The 18,107-nt window shown below is 36.3% G+C and overlaps 1 protein-coding gene across 1 annotated transcript in view; it reads left to right on the top strand.

Annotated features, from left to right (window-relative positions):
* Positions 1 to 15,986, top strand: part of LOC131787625 (uncharacterized) — a 31,599-nt gene extending 15,613 nt beyond the window's left edge. The window contains exons 5-14 of the mRNA XM_059104706.2: positions 925 to 1,013; positions 4,411 to 4,537; positions 4,983 to 5,024; positions 5,561 to 5,718; positions 7,690 to 7,755; positions 9,227 to 9,308; positions 11,179 to 11,295; positions 11,431 to 11,496; positions 11,870 to 12,121; positions 14,431 to 15,986. Coding sequence (XP_058960689.2) covers positions 925 to 1,013; positions 4,411 to 4,537; positions 4,983 to 5,024; positions 5,561 to 5,718; positions 7,690 to 7,755; positions 9,227 to 9,308; positions 11,179 to 11,295; positions 11,431 to 11,496; positions 11,870 to 12,121; positions 14,431 to 14,765 — 1,334 coding nt within the window. The 3' untranslated portion in view covers positions 14,766 to 15,986. The remainder of the gene's footprint in view (positions 1 to 924; positions 1,014 to 4,410; positions 4,538 to 4,982; positions 5,025 to 5,560; positions 5,719 to 7,689; positions 7,756 to 9,226; positions 9,309 to 11,178; positions 11,296 to 11,430; positions 11,497 to 11,869; positions 12,122 to 14,430) is intronic.
* The last annotated feature ends 2,121 nt before the right edge of the window (positions 15,987 to 18,107 follow it).

Genomic DNA, 18,107 nt, shown 5'->3' with positions numbered 1-18,107 from the left:
TTTCCTCATACATGTACACTGTAACTGTAACCCAATCCAGTTTCTCTGGTGTCACATTCAATAACCAAATTAAAACTTAATCCTTACTTTTTTTTTCACATGGTTTGTATGCAAGGTAGAAGTGAATGTATGTAGACAATTTCTATAATTAGCAATTCATCATATCTCAATGAAATGAAGACATGATAAAACAACACTAAAAAAATAGCCAACAATTTTCACTGCATGAATTCAAGGGAACCTATCACAGACACTTTTGTGGCCCGTGGATCACCAAGGGAAACTCACTCTACCTCTGGTTTGATCATCAATAGAAAAGAGCCCTGATAGCCCTCCTACCCAGGTTGTCCAGCCTCAAGCACCGTAAAGCAACAAATTACCACAATTTTGTTGCAGACTTCACCATTGGAAGTTCACAGTACATATTGAAAGTCACTAAATGTTCAGCCACCACAACTCAGTTTGTTTTGATGTTAAATGTGTGTGTTTGCTTTGAAATATCTCTGGAGTGGTCTTCTTATGTCATGATAAGAGAAAGAGAAATATTTTTGCCAGTACCTATCATCAGTACCTTGTCAAAAGCATTATCTGGTAACTTCTGTTGTGTCCTTTTTTTTCCCCTCATGCTTTTCTTGGTAGTCACTCACTTATTATGGCCTTGTTCGAGAACTTAATAGACAATCAGTTTAACTGACATGTGCAATTGTATTTATCTCAAGACCCGATTAGAATTAGGACTAAAAATTATCATTTTTTTAAACTTGACCATCTCTTTTCCATAAGTAAATTTATTTCACTCAAAAGTAATAATGTGATGAAACAAAGCTAACTTTATCAAAAATGCCTTATTTTTGTTATCTACTTTAGAAGTCAGCTCAAGGTTATTTTGTGGTTGATGTGCTCTTGGTTGTGGTGATTTTTTAGGTTTTGGTGATTTATGGGGCTATCAGCTGTATATTTCTGGAAAAGACAAACACCCTGGTCACAATGACTGTACACAGATGAACAGAAAGGTAAACACTGTTAACATGTTTTAGTTTTGGTTGTGAAGGTTGTATTAATTTTACCACTTCAGTATGAGAATACTTTGAAGTTGCTTTTTTAAATTTTTGTTTGTTAGAAATAATACATATATCTACAGTATTAAATTTACTCCATCCAGTCTCTAGAAAACAAAGCCCAAATACCAGTGAAATCAACTCTTTAATTTCTTTCCCTTTAATTATATTTTGATTTACATTTTTAAGTAGGAATAACCTTTACCTAGTGTTATCTTGATGGTTAGATAAATATCACCCATGAAAAATATTAATGTACAGCTTCTGAGACAACAATTATATGGAAATCAGTGTGAGATCAGTCTTGCCATTTAAGGAACATGCACTCAACTCTCTTAAAGGAGCACTCTTAGTACAGGAGTTGAGCAGTGAGGATGATACAAACAACTTCAAGAAGTCTTCTCTTAAGTTCACCCACAATCATTAATAAGGGAGTTGTATTTCTTCAAATTGACAACTTCATGAAGAGAATTGTTCTCTACTCAACTACACAATCTGCTAAGAGGGAGAATTCTAGGAAGGAAACAGCCCTCCTGAAAGTGACTAATGATATTTTGCTTAAAATGAAGCCTGAGCACATTGTTCCCCTTGTGATATCAGACTTGAGTAGGATAAAGTAACGAATGTGATCCAAACAAGTTGTCCCCTGTGTTTTGGTCAATGCTGACAGTCAGTCAACTGTCTGGAGGGTCCAACATTGGTTTGGCCAGATGCGGGATGAATCTTTAAATTAAAGCAGGATGTAGGATACGAGACATTTATTTTTATCCCAGGATGCAGGGTGGAAATTGGAAGGTGAGACTGGGATATGCTTCATTTCGAAGGTGGAATAGGAGATAGGACAGGTGTTGTCAGGATCATGATTTAGCTAAAGTTGGGAGTTACACAACATCAGGGAAATTAAAGTGTTTATTTGATTCAGAAACAGGCTTAATAAATGCTCTCGTGAAAATTGGAGTGGACAGGTCTAAACAATTCCATATTATGTCCAGTCTTCTCTGTATTTGTTACATGTGTTTACTTAGCTCCAAAGTATGTCCAGTTTTCTCCCCTTTGTCATAATTTTGCACTCACAAGTATGGCTTGGAGTACACCCCTTTCTGTATGATGTAATGGGCTGTTCTTTGAAGATTTCTCTCAGCAGTGGTTGTTGCCACATTAAATGCCTCTAGCTCATGAGGGTTCTTTGAGGTTTGTAACTGTTGAGTGGTATTGCATTTTGAAGGGTAAGATTCTCTTATCTGCTTGTCTATGTTGGAGAAAAGACCCATTTATGTCCTTCAAATTTTGCTTCTGAGATTGGGCTGTCAATCAAAATTTCTGGTAGCCTTTCTGCCAGACATGTTTTGAATTGTCCAAAGTTTCTTTAAAATCATTATTTGAAGCCTTTCTTTGCCCCTGGTGGGTGATACGTTGTGTAGATTGTTGGTTTGAAATGGATTCTCATGTCAAGAACTGACTCCCTGTTGAACCTTTTATATTTATAGATAATGGTGTGTTAAAAAGTAGCTTCTGAAACAGATATTTCAGCCATAAATTTGGTTGTTGGGTGGTGTTCATTTGCCTGTTTAATGAACTGGTTGACAACATCTCTGCAAGTGTGCAAGAGGGAGACTTTGTTGTCAATGTAGCATTTCCCAAACAAATGGTTTGTTTGCACCTTTATCTAGGTTTTGTTGGTGCTGCTATTAACAAACTAAGCAACAGCCTTAAGCAAGTTAAATATGTCCTAAGCACTCTTTCCTTTCTCCATAATGAGAGGACTTTATCAATATTGCAAAGGCTATGTTTGCCCGCTAGTTTAGAAAGGACGGGGAACCAGAGCAACTTAGGTTAAACCAGATAGGATGGGGATGAAAATACTCATTGCAGCAGGATGGTGAGATGGAATGAAAAGTAGTGGTGGGATGCAGGATTGGAAAAGTATATTTTGGACCCTCCGTTTACCTAATGTCAGTGAAATGTCTACTGACTGTCGACCAACTGTCAGCGGATGCATTGCTAACTAGTTTCCATTTCAATCAGTGAGAAGTGTCAGTTGTGTGTGAGTGTTGGCAGTGTGTGGGTGACTTCTTTTACATCTAATTAAAGCTTTTGAAGGAGGATCAAGCCACAGCGCTTCTCTTTTTCTACAAACCTCTCCCTCATTTAGATTTAGTACGCTTTTGTTGCTGATTTAGTATGCTTTTGTTGCTGATTTAGTATGCTTTTCTTGCCGATTAACTCTGCAAAGTAACCATATTAATATGGTGCCTTTTTTGTGTTTGTTTCAACCCAGCTCAACAAATTTTATACTCATCTTAAGCAGACTGGGCATTAGTCAGATTAATTGGGCTGTAAGGTTGAATTCTTTATTGGTCTTTTTTTTTCTGGTGTTTAGTGGCTCCTGGAGGAGCAGTTTTTTTTAGAATAAATGATTCATTATTGTTGAGGAAACTGGAAGCTGGTCAGGGTTGTCTTCCAGCAGCTAGGAGAATGTTCTGTTGCCTTCCAAGTTCCTGAACTGCACAAGCTCATCCAAATAATTTAGTAGATGCTTGTAGAGGGTTCCAGACATCAACTTCAACTTTTTTTTGACTGGAGCCCAAAAAACCTGAACCAGCAGTTAGACCAAGTTCAAAAAGATGCAGATGAAATAGCGAAGTTATTCAGAGACAGTAATGTGCATCGCCAACCACAGGCATTGGGTCAGAGAGAGAGAGAGAGAAGAGCAGCTGAGAGAGCTGCAGAACCAGCCAGAGCCACTGACCAACCAGCAACAAACTGCTGCTGCAGAAGTAGACAGGAATGACTTCTTCCAAAGCGACAGGCATTACCAGGCAGTGCTCACCATGATCAGAGAAAATGCAGCTTGAGCAATACATACAGACCAACCCCATACTGCTAGAAGTAAATTTGTTATTTCTTGGGAATTTCTGAGTTATGCATCGTCAACAACATGTGATCTATAAATAATCTCAAGTAATTTGGTATGTTAAGCACTAATTGTCTTGTAAATTTTAAAAGACTACAAATTGCATTTGCCTTACTGGGTTGTGCAATTTTGTCTTCTTGAAAAACTGATGCAAATTGCACTTGAAATCGCGTTTTTACCTACATTGAAGTGGTTTTCGTACTCTACAGAAATAAAGATGATGTATTTCTATGATTTGCTGGGGCGTTCCACAAGGGTCCTGTCTTACTCTTCTTTTGAACATGATCTACTCTTCAGAACTGTTTACCATCATTAAACAATGCCATCCAGAGGCTCACTGTTTACCAAACAATTGACAGCGGTATTTTTCTTTTATGTGATAAATTATTCAAATAAAATTATTGAACATCTAATTGTATGTTGTTCCCTTTCTAAAAGGAATATTGGTATTGGACCTTCTCTAAAAACATCCGATATGGAGCAACATACCAGATCACAGTACAGAGTATGCCATCACATCATGAGAATGACAACAATCTAGTACACCTGAGTGTGAAAGTACCAGGTATTTTTCTTAATAACCAGCCATACTATGATTTCAATGACCTTGTTAAAACAGACTACAGAATGTGGGATGGTGGAAACTGAAACTGAAGAATAGATGACAGGTGTATTTGGGAAAATGAATATTTTGGTTTGAAAACTTCAAAATGGTCCAGTCATACTACTGGAAATTATAATGAATAACACTGAGTTTTGTATCTTAATTTACCTTTACTAACAACCTTTTTGTTTCATCAGTGAAAGTAAAATTTTCCATCTTCCTCCTTCTATTAGATCACAGAATCCTGGTCAATGACTACTGTCGGGTTTTTGTTTTGTTTTTGTTTTGTTTTCGATACCTTACATGTATCCACTAATTGATGTAAATTGAAAGCAAAGAGTGTAGTTACCTACTTCTTTCTTTTTCTGACTTGGTAGGATTAATAAGATGATTTCCTTTTTTACAGAGAAGTGTCAATTTGAACTGTACATGAATTTGTCAGAGTGCTGTAAGTTGTTTTTCATTGTATGTTTTTGTCCTTTGAGTTGTCAGCTTTGTACAACTGCTGCATTGTTGAAGTAATTGAAATCAAAGTTCTGAAGCAAAAAAGTTTCAAAATGTAGTAAAATTTTGCCTTTGCATTAAATTCAGTTGCCAACTCTAGGTAGAGCTTTTAAACAAAAAAATTCTTACATACCAGTAGTTATTGAGTATTCTAACTGTCCAGTTATGCTTTGCATAGTTCAGTTTTCCAATGGTCTATCACTGTTTTGATTACTCTCAAGCTGAACCACAAATCTAAATTTCTCATCATTTGGGAGAAATATGAAGAAATTATTAAAGGAATCTAAAGATATAAGTTCTATTGCATTAATGCAACCTCCATCTGCTAGCAAAAAGGAGCTTAGACTTCTGCTGAGAAAAAAAGTTGTTAAATTTAATTTCTATGGGTATAAAAACAAAAAATTTGTAAGTCTCCTTATATTTTCCAAATTCTAAATTGCATTGATCCTCTTCAAACTTTGATTTCCTTCTTGTGAACAGACTGTTTTATAAACGTCACAGCAAAGTACACTGACCAGAAAATTGTTCTAGAATGGGCTTTACCTTTGAAAGAACAATGTCAGAGTATCACAACATTCCAAATTGAATGGAACAACATTCAAAAACCTCAAGAGTGTAATGGGAAAGCAGAGGTCAAGGTAAGAGAGGTATCTTCTTTGTATGGACTTTTCGATTATTTACATTATCAAAGCCAAGGGAAACTGAAAATTAAGGATGTCTTGCAAACATAAACAGAGAGTAATTTGTAGCAATAAACGATCGTTGATTCTCATCCATATCACAGTGATAGGCTATGCAATAATGATAAAAAAACTAAATATAAAACAAACAGCAGAAAATGCTAATCAGGAGGGGGGAAATTTTACTGGATTGAAACAGAATACATTGTTACATAGGTCTAATAATGCCTTGAAATCCCCTTTTTGTGTTATGGCTCTCCTTTTTTGCTCCACAAGTTCAAAGTTTTGAACCTAAGATGTCAAGAAAATTGTAACATACTTAAAATATGGTGACCTTGCTCCTCAAGCAGTCATCTAAAGGATGGTGAGCAATTTTTAATTTTCTGCTCTATCAACTGCAAGTTCTACTATTTTTATTACCCCTTGAAGGAAAATGATAGCAACACCTAAACCATCATGAGAAGATTCTGGTACTGGAAAGAGCAATTATGTTCACCAGTTTATCAGTATCATTTTAAGATTCCAAGTCTTATCAGGAGGAATTATTGGACAAAGAGAGAGGTTCCCTTGCAGGGTCTTGGGATATTTCAAGTTTAGTTATTTAAAGTAAGATAGTCTCTCTCTCTCTCTCTCTCTCTCTCTCTCTCTCTCTCTCTCTTTTTCTTTGGGAAAACGAATGCAACTAGCAAACCAATGCATGACTGGTGTAGCCAAACAACCTTTTGATTAAGCAAAGCTGGCCATCTTGTTGTAGCCACACCACCCTCCAAGAATGTTGCATGACATGTAAGACAAACTATTGGAAAGTATCCTGGCTGATACCCTGATTGTTGCTCTCTGTCCCCTTCTCTTGGTTTGATAAACACTTTTTTATTTATATTATTAATGAACAGAAGTAGTGATTCACTAGAGGTAGAGGAACAGAGGTAGAGAATATATAAGCACATAACCAAAGCTGTTTTGGACCTTTTTTTATGATAGCTGAAATTCCCATGCAAAGCCCTATGATTTATCATATGTTACAATGATGCACACCCATTCGTGAGCTTAGTATAAATTTTGTGAAGTGGCTGCAATAACAAATGAAAAGAATATTAGGATTTGCAGCCACAGAAGAAGCATCAAGACAAAAGACCTAGATAACAAGATGATACATTTTACCTCTGTTGAATTTTCAGAAAAAAATATCAAATGCAACTCTTTTTGGTCTTGAATAGCAACATATTCTTACCCCCCCCCCCCCCTCCTCACCTGCCCACCCCAACATTGCTCAATAAGCTTAAGCAACAGTTTTGAAAGAGACTAATAGTGACCATTTTGAAATGATTGTTATGGTATTTCACCTCCTGTGGAAAGATAATAATAGGATATGACGCAATCCTCCATCAATCAAGGTTTCTACATTTGTCTGATAAACTAACAACTTAAATGATAATCACCTGCAAATATATACAGACAATATTTCAGCCTTATAGGCAGTTTTGCAACAATAAGTTGCAGAAAACTATCAGTTTAGCTCTCAATTCTTATAAGTTTAAGTTGCATAATTTTTTTTTCTATAAGAGGCAGCAGTCAATACTATAACTGTAACAATGTATTGTTAGAAGTAATTTAGTGTTAACAACTGAGTTGAAAATGTAAATTGGCCAGCGTAACGGATAAAAAAGCTGATGTTTCGAGCATTATAGCCTTTGTCAGAGTGATGGATGAAGGGCTAATGATCGAAACGTCAGCTTTTTCAGCCTTTATGGTGGCCAATTTCCGTTTTCAACTCTAACTCTTGTTAACACTAAATTACCTGCTATATTCTCCTGCCGACGCAGCACCACGGTTTCTTTGGAAACCTACCCCCTTTCTTGTTTCAAGTACCTGGTGTTGAGGAATGCAAAACTACCTCCTGATATCTATATATATGTATATTCATTACAGGAAGGCTATGGATATATCATTCAACTGAAAAAAGACATTTGCATGAGGTTTAACTACTCCATTAAGGTATGTGGTAAAGCAATTATAAATCTAGGCAATTTAGGGTAAATTCGAGAACAACGATATAGTTTCAAGAGAGAACAGCATAACAAAGGGTAAACTTTGATAACTTCGTGTTCCATAATGGGTAGAGTTTAGTAACTCTGGTAATAAAGCGGGGTAGAAAACTCCTTATCCATAGGATTTTTTCAGATTATTATGCTACAATATTTGTTTATAATTGCCCTGTATTTCTTTTAAGTGACGCTCTCACTAAGAGCGGTCCTCTCGACTTCCTGTCAGAAAAAAGTTTTCTTGCATTTTTTGCCCATGAAAAGGGTTTAGGACACATGTTTCAAAAATAGTTAAGTTGCTCTCCAATTCTCTTTTTTTGCGTTGCCACAATCCAAAAATGACTTTTGGCCAGACCACCCTTGTGGACAGCGATCGAAAGTGTAAATTTCAAAGATTTTGTCTAGCGCGCAGCGACTGCAACAATGTAGGTCAAGGACTTTCTATCTTGCTACAAGTTACAAGATGTATTCAGGTACGACCGATCACGTCTACGCAACGTTTTAGGACAATCCTCAATGTAGAAGATGAACGAACCAACTTTGAACGCTCAAAAGGAGATCTTGGTCAATTTTCAGAATCATGCAAATGATCTTTGACATGAGCGCAATTGAGTAAACACGTGGATTTGCGTTGTTTCTAATATGTTGGTGGATGGAAGCTAGAGATATACCTGCAGGTTTGAGACTATGCACTGATATGCTTTTTCAGCCCAATTAACGCCCGCATTTTTAGAATTCTTTCGTACAAAGTAGTGAATTTTTGATACGGAAATTAAGGTCGAAGAGAAGGGTCTCCTCTGATCACGTTGATATGAAAAATCAGCTGAAGTTTCCACATTTTGTCTCTGAACTAACTGAATACATCTTGCAACTTGTAGCGAGATAGAATTCCGTGAGCTACGTTGTTGCAGTCACTGCGCGCTGGACAAAATCTTTGAAATTTACACTTTCGATCGCTGTCCACAGGGGTGGACTGGCCAAAAGTCATTTTTGTATTGTGGCAACGCAAAAAAAGAGAATTGGAGAACAACTTAGCTACTTTTGAAACATGTGTCCTAAACCCTTTTCATGGGCAAAAAATGAAATAAAACTTTTTTCCGACGGGAAGTCGAGAGGATCGCTCTTAGCGAGAGCGTCACTTAAGTATGTTTATACAGTCATTGAATTGGAGTTTTTGCTTATTTCTTTATTTAGCTTTTTACATCTAATGTTTACATATGTGTAAGCTTTGTTGTGATGTCAAATATTTTCCACATTGTTTAGTTCTTACTTGTAATTACCAGTGGTCACAAAACCCTTTTGTAAGTTTCACATGTATTCATCTATTTGTCAAGTGAAGAATATAGTCAAAGTTCATCTATTTCACACCTATGATAGCATAAGGGTAGTGAGTCAACATATTCATTTATGCTATTCATTTTCAGTTAAGGGGCAAGATCAACCAGACATACACAAAATATGTAAGAACGACTGTGTTAATCCCGCTGCCCACAGCACCACCACAAGGTTTGCAGAAGTATTGTTAATTGTATCAATGTGACTGTATTGAGGATTTTCACCACAAGTGAAGTCTATATGTGCACAATATTTATTACCCAAAAACTCACAAATTATTTCATGAGTCTGATATACATTCAGTAGCCCCAAGACTAAAAGTACTCTGATACAAATATTAACCTAAGCATTGGGAGAATTAAGAATCAGTTTCACAGAGAAACATCAAATATCCACCTTAAAGGGATATAGAACTTATCTCAAGGAGAAGTTAGAAATCACACAGTTACAGATCTCACACTAGGTATCGTTGGTCTCAAGTGAATGAAGACAGCCATCAATATCCACATTTTTCTTTTGTTTTCATGTCACAGTTATTTTTGATAATTGGCTCTGTTAGAAATGAGCCATGAGGGCTGAAGCAATTTTCACGCTAAAAAATTATTTTGAAAGAGTTTTGAAAACCAAGGTAGTTTCAATTACCTTTAGACTAGGACAGATTCATGGGCAAAGTTTGAAAGAAAGTGATTTTGTAAACCTGAAATGCACCAGACTGCTTTCAGAGAGACTGCATTGGAATTCTGATCAGGTGGTGGAAATGTTTCTTTCTGTCACCGAAAAAAAGAAAAAAAAGCTTCAGGACCACTTATCTGACTGCACAATGGATTCTTCTCACATAACAGCTATCTTGGCACAAAAGTGAGGCTAAAACGCATGACATGATGTAACACAGTACATAACAACGAAATGTCTGAAACTTCAACTGCTGATTATTGGTCATGAGCTCTTGAGATGCTCCTAAAAATTTGTGAGTGCAGGAATGGCATCAGCCAAGAACAGCTAGAGTAGCACCTGATTCACTTGAGAAAGTGTGGGTTAAATAACCCCCTTGCATCTGCTTTTAACCAAACAACTTTATTGAAGATTTTCAGTGAAAAATCGTTTCAGTTTCCCGAGGCCCGTGTTTCAAGCCTTTTTCATTTTTGTGGTAAAAACTAAATTTAAATCTTAAACGCACAAGTTATGAAGAAAAACGTTCTTTAACAAAAAACCAAGTTATGAAGAAAAATGTTCTTTAACAAAAAACCAAGTTATGAAGAAAAACGTTCTTTAACAAAAAACCAAATTATCAAGGGGTCAAGTTCTCCAGAATTTTGATCTGTTACATCAGCCTACTGATATATCCTTATATATGGGAAGATAAACATGCAAAGAACAGCAAAGAGCAGAAAATCTTTCTATATGCTGAAGTTCTTTTGTCTCTATCCTTTGAGTACGAGGAATAACTGTTTGTTAAAGGATTAAGCTAGTGATACAGGCAATAAATATAATAAACAAGTTACTTATTGTTACATGCTAGCTGAATACATTTATTTGGCCTTAAACAAAAATCAAGGCCATATTTGATGAGGAACTCTTGACAACAGTTCAAATAAAAAGTAAAGTGGTGGCCATTTTCTGATAAAGCTTACATTATGTTATGGTAAACAACAATTAAAATTGCCTCTTGAGTTGCAGGGAATCTTGACAACCCATTCAGAACACCGTTTTGGTTCTGATGGAAACTTTTGAAATGATACCTTATATTCTCTCAAGAGCCACTGAGACACAGTGGAACACATTAATGATAGGCCACCAGCCTGGGTATCATGGGTCAGTAGCCTCGCTTTTGTGCCAAGATGTCTTGGCTTTTAAACATCTAGCCTGCACAAAGCCCCCCTCCAAATGGCTGGTTATGGGTAGGCATACACAATCCACAAAATTCAACCACCTCCACAGTGTAAAGACAAAATTTGTCTCATAAATTTGCTCCACTTTGCCAACTTTAATAATGAAGTGTCTGCATTAATGAATATTTGAATGACTCTTTATTTTCTTATAGTTATACCTGGAGGGCAATCAGATTCTACTAAAAAACTCTTGATAGCTGTTGTGGGTGCTTTCCTTGGACTTTTTATTTGTTTCTTACTGGTGATGTACAGAATATTTTTTTGGCAAGGTATGAATTTCAAAGCAAACTTCATTTCATTCTATATGGTGTGAAGAATAGTAACTATCATGTGTCATCAAATTCCTTGTTTGCTTTATGGCAAACCTGCCTTTCCTATAAGAGTTCTGACCTCTTCTTTTGCAGTACGTATCAGACTTCCAGATCACCCTCTACCAAGGCCTCATCTAAATGATCCTTTGCTTGAGTCAGGTATGTTGTATGCCATAAGTTTAAAATGAAATGAATTTATTTTGAGGGTAATGATGTGTATTTGGATTGACAATTGACACTGTCAGTTTCTGATAACATGCAACTATATTATGTAAGTATACTCATACTATGAAATACAGTGAAGCCTATATTAAGCCAACGCCCTCAATAGACCTTAATTTTGACCCTAACACAGACATAAAGTTAAGCTTGTTAGCACTGCACAGTTTACTGTAAGGTTTATTATACTGTCATCCTGTATTTAACCACACTAGCAAAGGTCTCCTGGGTGTCCATTGAAAAGAAAGGAATTTCTATAGCATCAGAATTAACACCTTGTAGCATCACCTTTTCATAATTCTTTTGTTTTCAGACAAGAAACGAGTTTTTATCATGTACACCAGATGCTGCGAGAAGTGTAATCATGTAGTTCATTGTTTTGGTGCTGTGTTGAATTCCACGGAGCTGATAGAGGCTAGTATAGATATGTGGAATACCTTGGATATAGCACCCAATGTTCCTCGCTGGTATGAAGACCAAGTGAAGAATTCGCATTGTGTGGTGGTTCTTGCCTCGCACAAAATGTCAGTCAGATGTCACAGCAGTTTGGAAGAAGGAGATGATCGTAAGTAGAACTGCATTCTTTCTCTCTTGCATTCTTGAGAGTGGATTTTCACCATCAGGAAGATGCCATTTTTGTGTAAACAATACAACCAAATATACTCTGATATACCTCACTACGTGCATCATGGAGTGAAAAATGTTTTTGTTCTCATATTTTGTTGATGAAATTCTCTACATATAGCTAAAAGCAGCAGCAGTGCCTTTATTTTTTGCTATGAAGTCAGGTCTATTAGTGATTTAATGGCTGTGCAGCCTATTATTTCCCAACAGGATACAATTTGATATTTTAAAGATGAGACTCCTGTAGCTTGTCATGTTTGCATTGGTCATGGCTAACATTGTCTCAGTTTCTTAGTACTATATCACACCAAAAAATACAAAACTTGCATGCATTTTGGAAATTCAAGATAGTCAAGTTGAAGTTAAATTTGACTGTTCCAGTGTTTCCCATTCACACTGATATTTCAAGTTGGGTTGTTTAGGGGAAAATTTTTTAGTGCACTTGGCTGGAAAATGTCTTGATTGCCTTTTCACTGAATTTTTTTATGATTGAAATACAGGTACTATTTATCATATCATTGGCAGAGAAATATGGGAAATCTTTTGCCTTTGGTGAACTCAAATAGTTCTCACAAGTACTTCATCTGCCACAGCCTTCTACCAGATCTTCAGAGACAACTTACTCACAATTGGCAAGCATATTGTGTTCGCCTTGGTTTTTTTGAAGATAGAAAAAAGTCAATCATTTTTAAAAACTAGCAACTTCTCTCTTTATTTACCAGTTATGGACTAGTTTCTGTCTCATCATGCTTTCTTGTAATTAATATGGCTTAACAAATACAATTTAACTGCCTGTGCAATGTCAGGCGCAATTGATCAAAGAAATGTTCTTTTGGTCTGTTTCCTGACTTACCTAGAGCCTTTGACACCATTAATTACGATCATAACTGAGCTAGAGCTTTATGGAGCTAATGGTGTTGCTCACAGCAATTAATAGTTGCTTTTCTTGTAGATCAGTCACTAATGTAAAGTGCATATATTTCTTCATTAAAATGCATCAAATTTGGAGTACGTCAGAGATCAATGCACATCATATCAACACCTTATGAGAAAGTCCTCTGGATGGACATATCGCTGTGTTTTTAACGTGTACAAATGTAATGTGGTATTTCATAGAACAGCATTAACTGTTGTTGACATTGTAATGGGAAATGTCAACTGAAAGAACTCTAGAAAATGTCAAGGTGTTTTCAGTTTTACTTTGTGAGGTTTCTGAGGAGTCACGGGCAGACAGAGCGAGAGTTTCAGACTGACTTGCTTCCTCATCTAATAATACACATGACATCAAAAGATTTTAAAATTCACTAACCATGAAAATCAAAATTTATTTTGTTCAAAATAAAACAGAACCAGACAGCTAAACCTTGATCTACATTTCTCAATCTTTGAAATTCAATTTGATCCTGTTTGTGAAGTTCTGTTTTTAAGAGTGATACCAGAGAAACACTTGTCTTGGTAACCTCAAGTATAGCATGTTACTGAAAAGACATCAAAATCAATTGAAATTATCTGCAATTCAAGCCACTAACTTAGCACGAAATCATTATTTATACTCTCTTTACAGCTAACTTAATACCTATGTAGGTTGTTGTGCAATTGTTAGGGGCTAAATTTATCAATCTAATCTCAAATGTTTAATTACACTCTAGAAGACTATTAGATTTATTGCAAAGAGTAATTTTGATGTACACACTAATCTTATTTGTAGGAACTTAAAAATTCTTAACTTTGACAAACATCAAACTCCAAATAGGTAGAAGTCTGTATCTTTACTAAACACCACCATCTTCCTGATAGTTTCAACAATGTTTTTACTTTACTGTAACAAGTAACATTTAAAGTACTGATTCCCTCCATCTGCCCCATTGTATAACAGATGTAAGGTAGTATCACACCATTTTCAAGGCCCTAAAGTTTATTTAAAATTCTCCTAGCCCTGAAGTTTAGGATGCTTCTGTTTTGGTGTGTTTGCCTCTAAAGTTAATTTCTCTCTCTCAATACATAAATCTCATAAGGTGTGCATTGTTGTCCAACAAAGTCGTGCAGAGGGCAGAACTTTATGGCTGCCTTTTTGCCATTAATTTTTTTACGTTCAGCAAAATGGATGAAAACGGCACTGAGAGCAATGTAAAGAAGGTCAAAACATATTGTGGAAGAAAACCGAAACCAACTTCTAGTATTTGCTATGTATGCACTTTCAGTATGAACACATTGTTTTAACTACTCTAATCGATACTTTTATTTTTCTAGCCTTGAACATCAGATGCCAATTAAATCTCATACGAGGACAGATTTCTCAGAATCCTGATGTTCACAGATTCATTCCCGCGTTCTTTACCTATAGTGGAACGAAGAAAAATATTCCAGAATTCCTTTCTTCTCGCTGGAGTCACAAGCTGCCAAAGGAAGTGGACCGTATTATCTTTCACCTGCTCAATGTCGAGAAAATACAACCGTATCGTACACAGCCCATTATTGTGATGGGCGGCAATGGTCATCCATTTGATGAAAAGAAGAAAGAATTGGAAAGAGCTGTGCAGGAAGCTGAAACCTTTCACAGGAATAACAACTTACAAAATGTGTAACTCACACAACTTTTTCTTGTTTGTGGTGTGACAGAGCCAGTTTTTCCCATCCCAAATTAACATGTCCTGCTTATCACTTATGGTTGAAGCCCCTGATACTGCTATTACAAAGTTTCTTTTGAGGTTGATACAATCATTGAATTGTCCAAGAATGTTCTTTTTTCGATAAGGTGGGAGATTCTATTTTAACCTTAATTTAATAAGTTTTAATAATGAATGAGCAAGTAATGAGTTATTCAGGAGTGACGAGATTTGATGGTTTTCTGCCATCCTCATTCATTTAGGGGTAATGGAAGTGTTCTTAAATAAATAAGAGATACATATTCAAATAGATTTGCTCTTAAGCGTAACGCTATATGCTACTGTTAGCAAATAAAAGGAGAGAGCTACACGATTTATCTATAAGTTGAAAGTAAAGTATTTCTTTGGTTGAACTAAGGTTAAAGAAGTGTTCAGCAGTTTATTTTTGCTCATTTGTAGACACTCAAATATATATACATATACATGTTTCAATTTCTCCATAATACAGTGTTTGGTACGTAGAAGTAGAGCACGCTATATATTGAGATAGGGAAATAAAAGAGACTATTTTGGATGAAAGTACAGGGATGAAAATAGTCTCTTTGTATATAGTCTATATTTTTTTGTTAAATACATATATCAACCAAGGCATGGTACCATGCTTTTATTCATATATGTATAATTTGCACAACAGAGAATAGGCTTCTGTTTTCAATGCTTTATTCAAGACCCAACATGTTTTGGCATTTTCCTTTCTCAGGGGTCTCAACATGTTTGTTATATACATATGTACTATGCATATATACATATACATGTGCTACATATATCTATGTGTATATATATATATATATGTATAACACATATATACTATGTATATATAATATGCAGATATATATCTATGCACACCGATAGATGCATGTGTTTACAAAGAAACAAAAGTAAACTGCTAACAGTGCAAACACACATTGTTTAACAAAATCTCTATATATACACATATATATACATATACATATATATATTGTATATGTATGATGTATTTCTAATGTTGCAACGTTTTTTAAAGCGAGTGTATGTGTATTCTACAAATCAAACAAAAACAGAAAACTTCAATATCCAAGAATGAAGTTTTCAAAATTGAAAATTTCCCCAACCCATGACTGATTAGTCAAATTCCTACCCTCCTCACCCCCCTGAGCTTTCCACACTGGGCCATTTGCAACCCACCCTTGGATAAGTTGGTGTCTGGGCTGCATGTGGGCACTAGCCTTGACATTAGGCCCGCTGCATTTTCATTGAGTGACGCCGGCCTTTGAAATGGGTATCCATATATACAGGATAATTTGGGTCTATCACCTGAGTTGATGATGTAAATGGGCCACTGTTAGGAGTTTCTAAAGCTGAATTTTCGAGTGTTTATAGAGGAAGCTTCTGTCAGATAACTTGGTTTTCAGGGAGGTCCTCACTAACTCAGATAAAATAAAAAAATTTAAAACTGGTTATAGTCAGTCCCAGAAAGACTTAAATGACAAAATTCAGCTAAAGGAACTAAAATGGTAATGTTGTACACAAGTAATAATGACAAATGCACGAACAGTGAAACATAACTTCGTTTGTTTATGCTTTCTAGTTGAACATGCGCATATCAATTCAATGATGTAACAAAACCTTTTTATATAACAGTTATGATAAGAGGAAATAGGTCAAGAGAAGTTAAAGTACTATCAAAAATAGGAATAAAATGGAAAATTACTTAAAAAGTTAAACCTGTAAGTAATGACAATTTAAAACCGAAGAGGTAAACATTTTAACTGCAAAAGGCAGAGCATTCCAATCAGGTAAAGCACAATTTGATGTAAGACAGCAGTCACCATGTGCTTTTTACCAACTAAACTTTATTGCCAAGTAAGGGAATACAAAGCTCTGACGCAACCAACTAAATATCGTTACACTATTTAGTCGGGCGACCGACTGTAGGTTTACCCTCGAGTTTCTCCACGAAACTCAGTTACGTGCAATAGAGGATACCACAGACACGTAGTAGAGGCGCAACCTTCTTTCCACCATGTCGAAACATGGCGGATTTGTCGAATCCCTTAACGAATGGTGTCATCTTTTCTATGCTCAAGCATACAGACCCACACACCGTTCGCAGCAGACCCACTCTAAAAGATGGTTTGTGTAATAAGCGTATATTCGAAACGGGTCGTTCCGCGAACTCAAAATAGCGAGAGAATCAAATGATTTAGCGAAGGTCTCACTAGAATCTATAAAAGCGGGAATCTTCAAAAGCGGGAATCTTTAAAACGGGGAATCTTTAAAACGGGGAATCTTTAAAAGCGGGAATCTCTAAAACGGGGAATCTCTAAAAGCGGGAATCTTCAAAATGGGGAATCTTTGAAAGCGGGAATCTTTAAAAACGTAACAATTTTTTTGGCAGATGGCAGTGTCACTCGATTATCATTTCTTTTATCAGCCTGAAAGATAAGTCAGTTACCAGCCCTGTAAGCAATCATGATTGAATACTCTGATCTACATCGTTTTCCGGTATTATCTTCAGGGTTCAAAATAACAGCCGGCTGCCGTTTTAAAAGCTTCCTGGAAACGTAAACAAGAAAAAAGTTTCGAAATTTGAAACGTGCTACAGGGAGTATTTTTGTTTACATTACAGTATTCAGCTTTTACGTATTTGCTCAAGCGTGAAACATGCAAGCTTGTGTCCATACCGTCAATTTACCGTGTTTATGTTTCTGCACGTACATACCACTTTTAATCAAGATTTATTTTCCGCCAAATCCTGTTTGATGTCGTTTGTATAGCCTTCTCACGCGTTCAAATTAAAGTCGGTGCTCGACAGTACGGATTTCCCATAACTGTAAATGATGAAGCGCGACAGTTTGTCTAGACAAAGTTGAATAATTCACGCTTGAACAAACACCGAAAAGTTAACCCGTTCTGACTACGCTTTGTTAGAAAGGGACCGAGGTGCTCATCATAGCTTTTAGAGGTTAAAAAGGGCGGGTTTAGTACCTCTTGGGCTGTTCAGCCTCAAAAGGTCCACAACAGCAGCAGCCTCCGTGATACTTGTCAGGGTATTGCACCAAAAATTTGTGACAGTGTGTTGTTGTACGATTGGTGCCTCTCATGGGTGAAAACATTTTACGCCACGCCCACAAACCAGGACCCTGGTATCTCTGTATTTCTTTTAGAACCACTACGCACCGTGAATGGTCAACACTTGTAACAGCGAGTCTACCTGTAGCCCGACTTACGATCTTAGATCGTCTTGTCACTAATCTGAGCAAACCCCAGTTACTACTTGAT

This window comes from Pocillopora verrucosa, chromosome 14 (genome assembly GCF_036669915.1).
Source record: "Pocillopora verrucosa isolate sample1 chromosome 14, ASM3666991v2, whole genome shotgun sequence".
NCBI classification, from domain to species: Eukaryota; Metazoa; Cnidaria; class Anthozoa; order Scleractinia; family Pocilloporidae; genus Pocillopora; species Pocillopora verrucosa.
The sequence above is the reverse complement of the archived record's forward strand: the minus strand, read 5'-3'. Positions and strand labels throughout refer to the sequence as shown.